General features: G+C 38.2%; 1 protein-coding gene across 3 annotated transcripts in view; it reads right to left on the bottom strand.

Moving 5' to 3' along the window:
• The window catches only part of MTPAP (mitochondrial poly(A) polymerase), a 102,468-nt gene that overhangs the window by 81,277 nt on the left and 3,956 nt on the right, over positions 1-17,235 (bottom strand). For 2 of the 3 annotated variants that reach the window (XR_007131162.1, XR_007131161.1), the window contains exons 2-9: positions 14,162-14,334; positions 13,423-13,656; positions 11,563-11,787; positions 9,525-9,736; positions 6,854-7,080; positions 2,800-2,892; positions 2,645-2,718; positions 296-973 (exon numbers count right to left, since the gene is read on the bottom strand). Coding sequence is in view for 1 of the 3 variants with exons in the window: in XM_047754620.1 (XP_047610576.1) it covers positions 620-973; positions 2,645-2,718; positions 2,800-2,892; positions 6,854-7,080; positions 9,525-9,736; positions 11,563-11,787; positions 13,423-13,656; positions 14,162-14,334 (1,592 nt within the window). In the remaining 2 variants the exon portion in view is untranslated. Of the gene's footprint in view, positions 1-243; positions 974-2,644; positions 2,719-2,799; positions 2,893-6,853; positions 7,081-9,524; positions 9,737-11,562; positions 11,788-13,422; positions 13,657-14,161; positions 14,335-17,235 lie in introns of those variants that run through there. The other variant, XM_047754620.1, reaches the window with a different exon arrangement.

Raw genomic sequence — 17,235 nt, 5'->3', positions numbered from 1 at the left:
GGAACATTGGCAATATCATATATTAGCAAAAAAAGGACTTTATTTTGAAAATAGAAAAATGAACTAAATTATATTTTTAAATACTGTGGATCAGTATTTTTATATATGTGGCTTAGAATACCTAGAAGGTAGTAACTGAAGTATTTGCATTCGTATCTTTTAAGAATATGAACATTTTTGGAAATCAGTACCAGTCTGTCTATATGTGAATAAGAGTATTGTGAAGAATACAAAAATAAGGAGTACTATCAAATTTTGCAGCTTTATTGTATTCTTTGCCTATATATGTACATACCTAGAGAGTTCTTTTCAATGATTTACACCCTGGGACTGATGTGGAATCAACAACGGTTTGATTCTAAAACTGATCTGTATGGTTTATCTGAAGCACATTCCAATCTTCTGTCACCTGTTCCCTCGGCTAACGTTTCACCACAGCATCCCTGGGCATCAGACCAAAAATGTCACAGGACATCGGACCAGGTTAAGGGGCCCAAAGGGAAGAGATCATGAAGAGAGACAGCAGAAGACAGGGTGATCTGTGAGTTTCACGCAGTTCTTCCAGGTCCAGAGATCATCGTACAGGACAAAACCAGTTCTGAAGGCAAAGCAGCCACCATCATGCCTGAGTGTTAACAGCTCTTTTCCCATTGGTGTCTGTGGGATGTTCTGTGCTGCTACTTTTTATGGATTCCAACAAGTTTTTAATTCTTTCACTTGCAGGCTTCTTTCGCTTCTTGACAAAAGATTTGTTATTTGCTACAGAAGGCAGCAGCAGGGTGGCCAGCCCCCAGGGCTGGTTGCTTGACTGGCGTTCTTTAACTTCCTGATGTAAAATCCAGGCGCTTTCTCTGGCCAGCTCTACAAATTTTTGCAGCTGGCTTTGACTTACATTTTTGCTTATGTTGAGAGAGGTTTCAAATGGATTCTGAATGTGCAGTGGAGAAGATTCAGGTTTGTTTTGTTCCCTTCCCTATAGATTATTACAAGGAAGAAAAAATTTATAAGTACATGAAGGTCCCAGATATAAAAACCGTTTGGTTTAATAAAATGTCAAAACCATGTAAAATACTAGCATTAACTTTACAGGGTAAAGAATTTCTTCCTTCCCCAAGGGGACTGGGTATGTATGCATGCTATGCATGAGTGCATATACGTGTACGTACTTCTGACTGATTTTTTCCACTGTACTTTTATGAGTATTCTTTAGAGAAAAAAAAACTAGGTTTATGAGCTATGGATGATGATGTCACTGCTCAGAAGAGAGGTATCTGGACTAAGTCAACCACTAAAAGTATTTTTAAAATAACATAACATTTACCTAACAGAATAGAGCCGGGAGAGAAAAAATTATGAAAAAGAAAAGTGACAGAAAATAAGATACACTTATTTTTGAGACTTGCTATTACAGTGGGACTAGAGGCACACAGACTCAGAAGCCTTGGATTAAATATAGTAATTAATGTTTCCCAAGTATGAAATTGAGAAAGGAAGAGAAGGAACAAAGGATTATTCATTATTCATTTTAAAACGCTAAAAGTTTCCTATATACATTGCTAAAGATCCGACTTATATAAGGCTCTGCCAAGTAAGACATCCCACAGAAATAAAAAGAAAAGCCAGAGCTACGACTCACATGAACATCAGTGTTCTATTGGCCTAGATGATCTCTCCCTCTCTCAAATGATATCGCACACAGAACTTAAATCCCGCAAACCAGAAGTAAAGAGGCCTCAGTGTGGGCAGCCCAGTTAACCCCTAACTTCTCTCAAGCCTCTTCTGCCCAGCAGGTCCTGCCTGTCTGTCATCTCTGAGCCCCAAGGGGCCAGGGCACAAAAAGGGTCAAGAGCTTCCTGTGTTCTGCACCCTCTTTTTCTACATTGCGTTCCATAGTTCTGTGCCTCTACCCTCTCCCTTCCCCACACCTTCTCTCTCTCACTTGTTTTTAACAAAATCTCCATGAGCAAGATAAGGGATCGGAGAGAAGGAAAAAAAGAGAGTAGAACAAACAACAAAGACTATTTAAGTATGTGTTTTATGAAGCCAATATCCTAAGGGCTGTACCCAAATAACCACGTACTAAACAGAATAAACCCAGAGAGTCATCTTAAGTATCCCCATTTACAGACAAATTTTGCCTAGGGTTTGCTCCGATATTTTCTTTCATGGAAAATGTCCATCATTCCAGCTACTCAGATGAACCCAAGTCATAAATTCACTCACCCAAGTTAAATGAAATCCTAAGGGCTCAAACTGAGGGAATTACTAAAATCTACCTTTGGGACTAGGTAGTCTGTTTCTTCCATGGAAACCCAAATCCAGCTTAAAGAGAACTGGATGAAAAATTACGTTTTCTAAAAAACTTCTCAGAACACATTCCCCATTTTGAAAGACACAGTATTAGCAGTAAGTGACAACAAAGGTATCACGGCAAAGTGACAAAGGCAGATGTCCAAAGAGCTGGTCTTTGCTCTTCTAAACACCAGATGAATGATCTTAGCCATGAGGCATCAATTTCCTTATCACTACCTATCACTGCAGCGTTGACATGCAAGGACATTTGTTAGAGTGATCTGAAAACCACTGAATATTAGGACAGCAGGAGACCATATACCTAATAACCAAATATTAAAACAGTATTTACCTGTCGAATATTTATGGAATTTTTATTGAAAGCGAAATTTCCAAAATATTCAAAAAATTCTTTCAGTAGTAATTCTGTAAGAAAATTAAAACAAGGAAAATAAGAAGAAAGTCCATTTCAGTCCAAAAAGGAACAAAGAGAAAAAAAACACCTACCTAGTGATTCTGTATTTCCTGAAGGTTTAATTTTATTCAAGTCACGAACAAATGTACAGTTGTGGCCTTCTATTATACACTTATCTTCTGCATCTTTAATAAACAGAAACAAAAAATACATTTCTTTCAAAGATATTCTCTACTTCAAAAACCTATAGTCACATAAATCAAAGTTATCGATTAATGCACCCTGTTATTAGTGTTTATATATATTATCAGCATTAGTAGGATTAAAACTTCATTAAAAAAGACTTGAGACCAATTATACTATTTTTACTTGAGCAAACTAGAACTGCCTATCAACATTCAGTGATTCCTAATCTATCTTCTGAGGTTATCAGTTTTCTAGTTATAAACGAAAACGCAGATCCACCAGCTTAAATCTTGGCACCATCTTAGATCAGGGATACTTAATTTCGATCTCCATTTTCAATCCTACCAGCTTTTTATGCATTTACTTTTCAACAATTTATCCATGACACACACAAACTGAATGTCCTAAGAGTTTTGAAAAACTTCAGATAATGTCTAAAATGCAGTGCCCTAGAGGGACTGAGGTTCGGTACAAGTTCAACAGCACAGTGGACGTAAGCATTCACCTTTTCTAACAGTACTTATAAATTCAGTGGTAACTGTTTCAAAACTAGGGTTATTGATAAATACACACCATGAAATCCCTCAGCCATTCTAATCTACCTTCCACTGTACAATACGCAGGCAACCTCCTTCTCCTAAACATCTAAGCGAGGGCACCTGAAAACAGCATCCACCTTTCCTAACTCCAGGGTGGCGCTCCATCCTTTGTGTCCTGCGCTCCTTCAGCACTTACTGAGGAGTGACTGCTTGCATGCTGACCACTCCCTACCTGCTCCCCAGTCTGGGATTACAGAGGCCCCTGTCCAATCACTGTCCAACTGCCCCTCCTCCCAGCCCAGTCCACAACAACAGTGTCCATCTACAGCAGGCACACAATCCAGAATCTGAACAATCACTGATATTTGACTTTGTGTGATTATGTGTTTGTGTGTGGGGAGGGTGGTTCTGGTTATTTTTTGGTTAAGGCCTGAGTTACTGACATAAATTCCTCAAAAATTATTCTAGATTCTAACTTTAATCCTAGATTCTAAAATTAACTGCTATAAATTTTAATAGCAAATTTGATGTGCTCTATTACACGACTTAAGAATTTATATACAGTTCCGCTTAGATCTATATTTATGGGACTTGGGCATGTGTTTCACTATTTCAAATTATCAACAGTTTATATTATTCATGACACAGTGCCAATCACATATATTGATGCTCTTTTAGCTGCTGTGTCCTTGTTTTTCCCCCAGGAATATATTTCCAACAGAAAAATGAGATCCACACTAAAATATTCCTAGGAATGTACAATGATGAAAAACAGACTATCTCTATGAATCTTGGTCTTCACTAAAAGAGTTTTTAACAGAAAGCAGTAAATCTGAAAGGAGAAAAAAATATCTTCTGGTTTAAGATAGGGCCACCTTGGTTTTCTCAAAATCCCTAACAAAAGCACTCAAACCTAACAAACAACTCAGTCTTTTTCCCTCTCGCCCTGCGTCTCTCCTATTAAACTACCACCCAAACACCAGCTACACAGTCCAATATAATAGCCACTAGTTACAAGCGGCCACTACAACTAAAAATTCAGTTTCTCAGTCACACTAACCACGTGTCAAGGGTCTGATAGCCATGGGTGACGACTGGCTGCCCTGAGGTACAACATGGACAGAGGACATTTCCCCGATCATGGAAAGCCCGCTGGACAGCACTGCCGCTGAGAAATGATTCTCAATCTACTCAGACATACGATGCCCTATTGATCTTTGTTCATTCCTGTGGCAATGACATTCTTCTTAAAAGTATTGTATAAAACACTGGTAAAAACTCTTGAGCAAATACAAACTTTCTTAGTTGTGAGAAAAAAATGCTTTGTAGGCACCTTAATTAACTCTAATGATAGGGTCCTTCCCCTTAAGTGAACTTAAAACTCAATGAAAAAAATTAAGGTTATGTATTTACTAAATTTGATTTTCTTGCTTCCTTTGGAAACCTTTAGATTCTCATGGGTTGGTACAGCAATTACCATACCAACATGATACATAATGGTAAGTGAAATTCACTGAGTAACATTCTCAGACACATTCAGATTGATAAACTTACCCGCATTTTTCAGGGAACTAACACTGTACTACCATAACTCAATCTGTCACAGAGATCACTACTGGCCATGGTATATAGATAACTAGGGGCTACATATAGATAATCACATCTATGGGTTATATAATTAACTGAGGCTAATCTTCCTGGTCAAAAGAACCAAAATCAACACTGCATCAACCTCATGCATTTCTAATAAACAACTTGAAGTGGACAGGCATCTGAGTAAGGAACGTAACAGGAAGTGCCAAGTTTATATGAAACCTGATTAATTTTTTCTTTGGTAACAAATCCTTTATAATGCTGTATTTTTATAAGGACAGTTTACTGCAAATAAACCTGAATAGCTAAAATTATATACCTAACTATATTCGGCTTCTATTACAACTATTAACAGGGCCAAACCTTTCAATATACCATGGGTCAGCAGTAATTAAATGAGAGAAGCCAAGAGGTGATTCTGCTTTATTAGTTTATGCAAGCTAACTTTTTAGCATGGGGGGGGCACGCATGTAAAACGCTTAGGCAACTGCCATTCTGCTTCCCACCCATCGTGCCAACATAATAAGCATTTTAGAGGGAATGATTCCAAACCCTAGATCCAGGAGTTCCCATTGTGGTTCAGTGGAAACGAATCTGTCTAGCAGCCATGAGAATGCAGGTTCGATCCCTGGCCTTGTTCAGTGGGTTAAGGATCCGGCATTGCTGTGAGCTGCGGGGTAGGTCGCAGACGTGGCTTGGATCTGGCGTTGTTGCGGCTGTGGTGTAGGCCAGCAGCTGTAGCTCCAATTAGACCCCTAGCCAGGGAACCTCCATCTGCACTGGGTAAGGCCCTCAAAAGAAAAAAAAAGGAAAGGAAAAGGCACGTTCTCGGCAGCAAAGCAAATAGCATAAACAAGGAAGTGAAGAGAAAATGTCACAATCATGTTATTGGCTGAAATGAGGGAACATGTGAAGAGATATGATGGGGAAGAGGCTGGAAATATGGGTTGTGGCTACAGGTAAAGATCTGAAACACCAAGCTGAGTAAACTGAGGTTTACTCTATAGGGAAGAAGATCCCTTTAATGTTATTTTAAACAGGGAAGATCCAGGGACATACTTTAAAAAAATGATCTGGCTGCCACATACAGGATGGGCAGATGATGGAATATATACACATTTTAAGTAAATTCCTGAATTATCTTCTTTTTATTTATTTTTTTGGCCATACCCAGGGTATGTAGAAGTTCCTGGGGGAGGGAATGAACCCACGCCACAGCAGTGACCTTAGCTACAGGATTGACAACGCTGGATCCTTAACCTGCTGCGCCACCAAGGAACTCTGATTATCTTAGAATTTAGGGCTGTAATACTTTAGGATCTCGTCCAGCAGTCTACCAAAATTTCGACTTATTTAAAACATAAAATTAAAAACTTAGGATCATAAAATAGCATGAAACAGCTTTTAGCATCTCTAAGAGAAATCTGCAAATAGCTTCAGACTTGGAAAGCCATCTCTGAAGCTATGATCTGATTAAAAACTGCACCTGGGATCTGTTTTTTTTCTAAGGTCATTCCAAGCTTGGTCAACTAAGGGAGAGCCTCCAGCTGTCACATGAGAGTTGTTAAAACAGTGTTACCAACCGATAAAACAAGTCAGAACCCTCAAAAAACTCTCCATTTCACAAATCATCTGCTCTCATGACCCCTGGTGGACATTAAGAAAATTAAAAGCACTGAAATTTTAGATCCGAAGGCTTTGAAAATACATGACCTCCAAACACACACGTGTAGACACACACACACGCGCGCGCGCGCACAGCTTTGATAATGCCTGGTAATTCTATCCATTCAAAAATTAGAAAACTGAGAGATGCTTCCAGTCTCACCTGCTAGGGATTTCAAGGAGTCTAGTGTTGGAAGAATAGGGGGTGATCTCCTCTGGAGAAAGAAGATGACCATCATGGTGAGGGAGAAATTTGTAATCCAAGCACCAGGAATACTACTTGTTAACGAATGCACTCGAGCCCAGCATCGGATGCTGAACACCAAGGCTCTCACGCGTGAGTCCAGGGCACCATACAGATAAAGCAGCTCGGAACTTTTCAAGGCGATCCTTCCAAACAGAAAAATAACAGGCATTTTCGAGCTCCCAAATTATGATCCCAGAGTAGAAAAAAAACACATTCCTGGGGACATACCTATATCTTACTATACCTGAACTTCAGAACAACATAAGCAGATCATCAAAAGCATTATGCATTTGCAACGGGAAATTTAATATGAATCGTTATACATTCATTACCATAAAAACATTCTTTTAAGTGCTAACAACCACGACGCAGTTTCTAAAGCTTAAATTTAAAGTACCTAAACATGACTTGAATAATAAGGGAACACACTACATAAGTGCTCTCTATTAACTATCATAGACATATTTGTAAATGAGAGGCTTCACACCTCAGTTGCACAGTCCTTTGTTTGAGTTATCATTAATTCATGTGTTTGTCTGTTGCACCCACTGCTTCTCTAATATTTTTAGGGGGCATTTAAGAATCTCCACAGTAAAATGTCCAGGTATGACGCTATAAATTTAGATCAGAGAAAATACAGACAGAATGAACAAAGTCAGCACCACAATCTATTTAGGCTGCAGGCATTTGGAACGATGTTCTGCAGAGTGATTAAAACTAAGCTGGCAAGTTTATTTCTGGTCTTCCTATTAGATGTAGCTGGAAAGGAAATGCAGTCATTTGTAGGATTTACACTGGCCACAGAGAGAAAATATAATGATTCTTCCAGCATAAAGATTTCCTGATAACTGAATTTCAAAAATAATCTGCTCTCATTATGGATTACAGGTGAGGTAACCTTATACTATACCATCCAAATCAGGACACTTTGAAATAGGAAAGGGGGGCTTCATCTAGTGCTTTGACAGACAAGGAAAACATTCTACTTATTTTATCAAGAAAGTAATAAAGGTCTTAAAATTCAACCCAAATTACTTAAAAGTTTAATATTTATAAAAACCACAACCCATGAAGATAAAATGTCGATTAAGAAAAAAAACTTCAGAGCCTATTTTCAATAAATTTTCTATTCATGTTACAATGCAAAGAATTATAAGAAATATTTTAAAATTAAGCTCCTACTGATCAAAATAATCTTTCAATTTCTCAAAGAGCCAAGAGAGGCATTGAATAGTTAGCAATTCCAGACTCTGTAAAGCACCACCAAGGTTGGTATTACTTCCTCGGTTTAGAAAAGAGGAGAGAAAAGAAAAAAAGGGGGCATTTAAGTGAGTGAGGAAATGGAAAATTAGAAATCCATGGTGATCAAATATTTTATCTATGTAAATGAAGCTAAACTAAACAAAAAATAAATATCAAATAGTGTGAGGTATCTGATGTAAAGAAGCAATGTAAGAGTATAAAAACCTGAAGCATATTAAAATAAAAATTTTAAAACTATACCAACAAGACAATGAAAAAAACACTATTACAAAGTTCATAAATTTCATTTTATTCTATTTGCATACTATAAAGAAAATATAACAATGATAGAAAATACAGTACATATTTTTGTTTATTTTTACTCCATGGGTTACTTGAGAGAATTCAGAAGTACTTAGCACTGACTTGACAGTGAACACCTGAGCTGAATCAAAACTGCTCTAGATTAGATTTTCTGAATCTATTTTTAGTTCTAATTATTTATCTAACAGGGAGTATAGTGAAGGTAAATGCATGCAATGAGAATACTAGAGGGAAAAGAAACTTCTCAGCTGAGTTTTCCCTATGAGAACCAGAGAAAAGCAATCAGAGTCTGAAGGAACTTGTCATCATCAACCACATTTTTTTTTTTTCCCTCCTAGGGCCACACCCAAGGCATATGGAGATTCAGGTTAGGGGTCGAATTGGACCTGTAGCTGCCAGCCTACACCACAGCCATGACAACGCCAGATCCTTAACCCACTGAGCGAGGCCAAGGATTGAATGCTTTCTTTCGAATACTAGTCAAATTCCTTAATCACTGAGTCACGACAGGAACTCCCCCCCCCCTTTTTTTAAGCAAACAGGTTGATAATAAAATAAAGACATACTGAAGAAAAACTATGCAGTCCTAGAGTTGCGGGCTGCTCGGGCCACTGTGTGACCTCCGTTTGTTTGGCCAAAAGGTGACTCCATCTAGAGGCGATTAAGAGGTCAGACTCAAGGTGCTACTCTATTTTCTAAGTGTACCTAAAAGACTAGAGAAGACTACATACTTACGAACTTTTGCGATGTTACCAGCCTACTTAAGTAAGAACAATGAAATACAGTTCTTCTCAGGAGGTTAACATTTTAACACAGTATCTTAACATTTTACTAGGAACACACACGAAAGATACAAAGAGTATAAGAGAAAGTATTTCCTACTTTTTAATTCGAACGTTAAATTTTTAAAAAATTATTATTAAAGCATCTCAAAGAGTCAAAAGCCATTGTTTCTGTACATGAAAACCTATGCTAACAGCTTTTAACACTCACATTTAAGATAACAAGTAAGAAATAATACCTATTGTTAGTGGTCAAATCACACTGAAACCCGGAGGCCTGGTGCGAGAACCTGACCAGGGGACACCGAGCATTTAGGATCTTCTGCACCCCGACACAGCCGGGGCCAAAGTGATCAAGGCACTCCCCTATCACAGACAGGATCTTCTGAGTCACAATTCTTTCCGAAGGAACATTTTTCACTTGAAATTCCATCAGAAAATTTCCTGAAGCCTGAATAATAAAGACATTTGTAAATAGGGGCTTTTTATAAAAAGGAATTTCTTAAACTTTTCTAAACCGATGCTCTAAGTCATTTCTGGCCAAAATATACACACACAAACAAAACCCCACACAAACACACAAACAAAAAAATTATTAAACACACACACACCAATCTCTTCATGCAATCACAGCCAAAAGCAGACCTACAAAATCTTCAGTTGTCTCAACAAAAAGACAACCTATGCATTGGGAGAAAATATTTGCAGATGATGCAACCAATGAGGGCTTAATTTCCAAAATATACAAACAACTCATAAACTCGGTCACAACAACAAAAAGAAAACCAATCAAAAAATGGGCAGAAGACCTAAACAGACAGTTCTTCAAAGAAGATATACAGACGGCCGACAGGGACATGAAAAGATGCTCAACGTTGCTAATTATTAGAGAAATGCAAATCAAAACCACAATGAGGTACCACTTCATTTTGGGCAGAACAGCCATCATTAAAAAAACCTACAAATAATAAATGCTGGAGAGGGTGTGGAGAAAAGGGAACCCTCCTACATTGTTGGTGGGAAAGTAAATTGGTGCAGCCACCAAGGAAAACAGGATGGAGGATCCTCAAAAAACTAAAAACAGAGCTACTCTATGATCTAGTAATCCCACTCCCAGACATATATCTGGAAAAGACAAAAACACTAATTGGAAAAGATACATTCATCCCTACATTCACAGTAGCAGTATTTACAACAGCCAGGACAGGGAAGCAACCTAAATGTTCACTGAGAGATGAATGGATAAAGAAGACATATAACATAAACAAAGGAATACTACTCAGCCATTAAAAAGAATGAAATAATGCCATTTGCAGCAACATAGATGGACCTAGAGATTATTTTAAGTCAAAGACAAATCATATGATATCAACTCTATGTGGAATCTAAAATATGACACAAATGAACTTATGTACAAAGCAGAAACAGACACAGACATAGAAAACAAACATATGGCTACTAAATGGGAAGGAAGTGGGAGAGGGATAAATTAGGAGTGTGGGATTAACAGATGCAGAAACTACTATATATAAAATAAAAAAGTTCCTACTGTATAGCACAAGGAACTATATTCAATATCCTGTGATAAACCATAATGGAAAAGAGTATTAAAAAGAATATACATATATAGATGAATAACTGAATCACTTCGCTGTACACTAGAAACACAACATTGTAAAATCAATTATACTTCAATAAAAATATTTTTAAACAAATCTTCAGTTGTCCTTTGCTTCTCTAGAGTGTAAAATACCAACCTATGCTGATGCGACTCAGATGTGGCATTGCTGTAGCCAGCGGCTACAGTTCAGATTTGACCCATAGACCGGGAACCTCCATATGCAGCAGGTGCAGCCCTGAAAAAAATTCTAAGGAAAAACTAACAAAAAAAAAAAAATCATGAGATGTAAAAAACACTTCAGAACTAGATCACACAGATTAAAAAATCAGTTAAAATACACATAATCTAGTAACACAATAGGTAACCTTGGCCTAACCGAAAAACTTCCAAAAGAATGACTCTTGTATTATATTTGTTTAAGATTTACCAAAAAATGATCACATATTAGACCATACAAAGAAAGACTTTACAATCCCAAAGAATCAGTATCAAATGGATCATATTCTTTTACCAAATTGTTTAGAAATCATTGGCACAATACTATAAATCAACCGTACTTTAATAAAAAAATTTTTTTAAAGAAACCAAGTTAAAATTTTGTTAAGTCCAAAATTTATTTTTTCTAATTATCTTAACTTTGCGATTTATAGAATTACCTTTTGGGCACTAAAGCTTCCAATTTCATCCAGATCCAAAAACATGTCCAAATCACATCCTAATTTCCCAAAACTGTTCACTGAAGAGCCAAAGGGTCTGACTGCACAGCCTGGAAAATATGCAGCCGCTATGTCCTCAATAAGAGAGCAGGTGAGATAGCGGAGTTTGGTGTTCTCTTCTGTGAGCTGGAATGTCTTCAGGAGAGCAGTCAGCTGATCATCTACCTAGCTGGCCAAAAGAAAACCCACAAAATACAGAAAACATTCAGGTCATATAAAATAACTATCATTTTACTTGTAAAGATGTGATGCCTTAGGAGAACAACCTGAAAAATACAGTTTTTTAAAATTTAGCCTTAACAGTGGATTTTACAAATGAGGAATGAGGACCAGCAAAATTAAAGCTGGCTAGGGGAGTTCCTGTTGTGGCTCAGCAGTAACAAACCCAAGTAGCATCCATGAGGATGTAGGTTCGATCCCTAGCCTTGCCCAGTGGGTTAAGGATCCGGCACTGCCGTGAGCTGTGGTGCGGGTCGCAGACACGGCTTGGATCTGGTGTTGCTACGGCTGTGGTGCAGGCTGGCAGCTGCAGCTCCAATTCAACCCCTAGCCTGGGGACTTCCATATGCCATAGCTTGGCCCTAAAAAGCAAAAAATAAGAAAGATGGCTAGAATTAAAACTATTGCTTTTCTTGGGCCATGAGTATAAAGTATTGTTCTAGGAAAACAAAAATAGTCAAATGCTCCTGTGGAGGAGATCAAAACAACCACAAAGCCAGACATTTAAACAAAGTTGACAGGAAAGAAGAACACTGTGAAAGGCAAGAAACACTAGAAATAAGCAAGGCTTCAGGGAATGAAGGCCCGAGATCCCTCAATTCCTTCGAATATCAATCCTGGATGTTTACCAGAAGACTACGGTTAAAATGATCATATTGTGAAGGCCTGTAATGGACTTGAATATTTTAAAATACAAATCACAGCCTTAAATGCCCGTGTTTGAAAAGAATACTGAAAATAACTGAACTAAGCATTTAGCTTAAGAAAACTAAATAAAGGAAAGTAAAGGGAATGTAAAAGGTTAGAAGTCTTAAAAATTAGAAAATCAAACCAAAAAAATAGTATATTGAAAAATAAAACCATAAACACATACTTTGAAAGGACTAGCTAAACCTGTAACAGGTCTGAGTAAGAAAAACCATAACTAATGTGAACATTATTAGAGCAGAAAAAAGAGATAAAACCAGAAATGAGATATTTTGAAAACTTATAAAAGAATGCCATTATGAGATAGTTTAAAACCTTATAAAAAGAATGCCAGTGGTATGTCATTGTGTTGACAAGAGAAAGAAAACCCGAATGGGAGTTCCCATCGTGGCGCAGTGGTTAACGAATCCGACTGGGAACCATGAGGTTGCGGGTTTGGTCCCTGCCCTTGCTCAGTGGGTTAACGATCCGGCGTTGCCCTGAGCTGTGGTGCAGGTTGCAGACGCGGCTCGGATCCCGCGTTGCTGTGGCTCCGGCGTAGGCCGGTGGCTACAGCTCCGATTCAACCCCTAGCCTGGGAACCTCCATATGCCGCGGGAGCGGCCCAAGAAATAGCAACAACAACAACAACAACAACAAGACAAAAGACAAAAAAAAAAAAAAGAAAAAGAAAACCCGAATGATCCAAAGGCCCAAAACTCTGAAAGAAGGTGGTCACTTCTGAGGAGTAAAATGGGGTGGGAGGTGGGGGAATGGGGAAGGATAGTGTTTACTTTTCACTCAATATATTCTTGAATATTTAATAATAATCTTATACAAAACAAGCCAAACACACACACATATAAAGTTAGGGAAATATACCTATAAACTTACACTTTCTGCACAACAAAGTAATTCAAAAAGCCTCTTGCTTGAAGGAGAGGACTGATTACTACACTGAACTCTTGACTGTTCCAAAGGCTGGCTTGATGGATTCCTCAACTTTAAACTGAAGTACCGGGACCTGAACGGAATTGCAGCCTCTGTGTCCCGGCTTGGCGTACGAGTCACACTCTGCAGTGAAGCTACACTTTCCTTCTGACAAAATTCTACAACGGCATAAAGACCCTATGGAAAATGTAAGAAAAACAGAACACATTTCAAAATACTATTTGTAACACAGTATTTGAGTTCATATTTCACAGCAATTATCAAACACGAAAAATAGTAATTTTTTAAATTTACCGTGATAAACACTCTAACACAAGCAATGGTTTTAATCATTATAAAGCAGATTGAGAAAGAAACATTATAAAGTGATATTAGTTAAGAAAAGCTGAAAAGAATGCTGAAAGAAAGTTAAAAGGCAAAACAAAGATTTCCTTCCACTGGCCTCTATTTACAAGATAATTTCAAGTATTCAAAATTGCTTATAACTCTGTAATACTCCTGTAAGGATTTCTAGTCTCATAACAAAAACAACAACAAAAAACCTCATTAAAGAAATTTAGATAAGGAAAGATGTAGCATATAAAAAGAGAATCTAACTTGATCATATGGCAGAGACAACGGAGGAAAAAAACAACTTTAAAAAAGCATGAATGTAACATTAGATTGTTTTTCAAGTACTTACAAAGCTTTCATAGAAGAAGTGGCTGTTAATGGGTCCGTGTTGGGATAAATACTGGAGAAACTTCTTCTCACTGATTTTATTTGGGCAGTGGATTAACACTGTCCGCTGGGCCTGTTCTCGTCTTTCTTCTTGCACCTCTGAGAATCGCTTCTTGGGAATCCTGTCTTCAGAGCCTGTGAATGAGACAAGACATTGCCAGCACACACACAGGTAAAATTTAAAGCATATGTTGATAAGGTATATAAAGACTTTATACCTGACTACGACCAACGTTCTCCTAATCACACTTTCTTCTCCTCCTTTATTAGGGTTTGAAGCTATACTTTCAGTTTTCATTTTACCATTCTCTTGTCACTGCCATTAAACTGTCCACTCTGTTCTGATGGATTATATTCAATGTATAGTGCTACAAAACGGAAAGTTTCACAAAATTTTAAAAGCAAAACTAGAAAAGTAAAATCACTCACTTAACGCCTCCACAAAAATACACATACAAAGTCTGTGTAAGCTGTAATATTCCAAAGCCTAAAAGAAATTAGACTTTAATGTAATGTAAAGTAAGTTATTAGTTTTTCTTTATAAAAGGTCTTGGTCCTGGTCAAACAATTAACAACGAATTATCAACTATCATGTGCTTGGCATCACAGGGAAACCAAAGAATTTGAAAACTTGAGTCACTGTCCATAAGGAGTTAATGACACTTTTTACTGGAAAAAAAATAGAGGGTTGCTTGGTTTTGTTTTTGGTTTTTTGATTTGTTGGGTTTTTTGTTTGTTTGCTTCCATTAGAAACCATCCAGGGGTTAGTGGTTCACAGGAAATGAAGACAAGAGCTGTGATAGGCAAATATTAGACTTAAATATTAATAATCCACTGATGAGGAGCTCCCACTGTGGCACAGCGGGTGAAGGATCTGGTGTTGTCTCTTCAGTGGCTGAAAGGTGCAGGCTGGATCCTCAGCCCAGCACAGTGGTTTAACGATCCCACATAGGTAAAAGTTGCGGCCTAGATTCAATCCCTCACCCAGGAACTTCCATACGCCACAAGTGTGGCCAAATAATAACAATCCACTGATGAAAGCAAAGATCCACCAGTGAACTAAGTATAAGGAAAAAGAAAATTGCTCAAGTTCTAATTCCAAAGAGATTACAAACAATACAAATTACAAGAACAGAGAATTAACTGATGCAAGGAAATCAGCAAAGGCTTTCAGCCTTGTCTTCTTTCAAAAGATTACAAAACTGATAGATTTGAAGGGCATACTGCAAACACACTGAAGCTTCATTTCAGCAAACCAAGCCATCCTCATGGACAGGGCAGAGAAATGTGGGCTAATGACGTAAAAGAGCCGGCTGGACCCTAAACTCTGCTCGTCAGCATCAACCTAGTCAGGTCTCCCCAGAAAACTTATACCCCAACCTGCGCCACATTCCTGATCAAACATATGTGATATCTTTCCTACACTCACCTCACAACGTCTTCACCTCTACACTGGCTGCCAATCTCTAACATGGATCTCTTACTTCAGGCCTGGACACCCAGCCTGATTCCCAAACGGGTCTCATTCACTCTAGTCTTGTCCTTTTCAGACTGTTCTCTATGCTGCTGCCAAAGTCATCTTTGGAAAATCATCTTTTTTAGACTGTCTCATTCCCTACCGCATTCACATTCAGGGCCGGACCCCAGAACCTGGGTATAAAGTTCTTGGCATCTTGTTCCCTCGCCTCTCCCCTGTCAACTCCCACCACCCCCTCCTCTGCGCTGGAATCTACGGTGCTCTGCACACAACACCATCACACACAATATGAACTGTTCACGCTACTTCTCTCTGGCTGGAAGGCCCACCTTCTCGTTTCTGCCTCGCTAACTCCCACTCATCCTCCAAGTCCTGCTCAGGTCTGTGATGACAGCTGACTCCCCAAGGCGGAATCACTTCCACCTCTGCGTTACCTTACTGCGACATCTAGGGAAGAACATGAGTCATGGCATCGAGTTTATGACCATATGTTAGGGTGTCTGTCTTCCGTATTTCGGACAGGGGCTACCCTTACTCGGACCTATCCACCAATAGCCCTCCCAGTTGGACTCTTATTTCCTTTTTTTTTTTTCTTGATAAGCTGTGATATGGTATGGTAGAGGCTTTGCCTAGACCACCTCACCCACTTTTCCAGCTGTGATTACCACCTCTATCTTCTTGTCTCCGGTCTATACCGAGTTTAGACCATGCCCAGCTGCTTACTGTAAAAGCAAAGCCAAACTTTTATAGAGTCAAAGTATAAATCCTCCCCCAGTTCTCTCCCTCTAATACCCAAGTATTAGGTTTGATACTTACTTACCTTTCCAGACATTTTTCAAGGCATATATAAACATAAACATTTTTATCTCTCCAGAGATAAACATTTTTTACACAATTGAAATTACCAAAAAGGTACTATAAGTTCTATTCTCTATTCTGTAATATGCTTTTAAATAGTTAATACATTGTGGGTATCTTTTCATGTCAGTAGATATACTTTTACCTCATTTTTAAAAATAACTGCAAAGTGAAGTAAGTCAGAAAGAGAAAGACAAATACCATATGATATCACATATATCTGGAATCTAATACATGGCACCAATGAACCTTTCCACAGAAAAGAAACTCATGGACTTGGAGAACAGACTTCTGGTTGCCAAGGCGGAGGGGGAGGGAGCGGGATGGACTGGGGATTTGGGGTTCATAGATGCAAACTATTGCCTTTGGAATAGATGAGCAATGAGATCCTGCTGTGTAGCACTGGGAGCCACATCTAGTCACTTATGATGGAACATGATATTGTGAGAAAAAAGAATGTATACATGCATGTGTGACTGGGTCACCTTGCTGTACAGCAGAAAATTGACAGAGCACTGTAAACCAGCTATAATGGAAAAAATAAAAATTATAAAAAATAAAATAATAAAAATAAAAATACTGCCTAAGTATGCTTGGATACTTATGGTAATTTAGTCAATCCTCTACTGATAGATATTTAAATGGTTTACCTTTTTTCACTATTACAAACAACGTATACAAAGTCTCTGCACTTTTATGCT

The sequence above is a fragment of the Phacochoerus africanus genome, chromosome 12 (assembly GCF_016906955.1).
Source record: "Phacochoerus africanus isolate WHEZ1 chromosome 12, ROS_Pafr_v1, whole genome shotgun sequence".
Classification (NCBI taxonomy): domain Eukaryota; kingdom Metazoa; phylum Chordata; class Mammalia; order Artiodactyla; family Suidae; genus Phacochoerus; species Phacochoerus africanus.
This window is presented reverse-complemented; position numbering and strand designations above follow the sequence as displayed.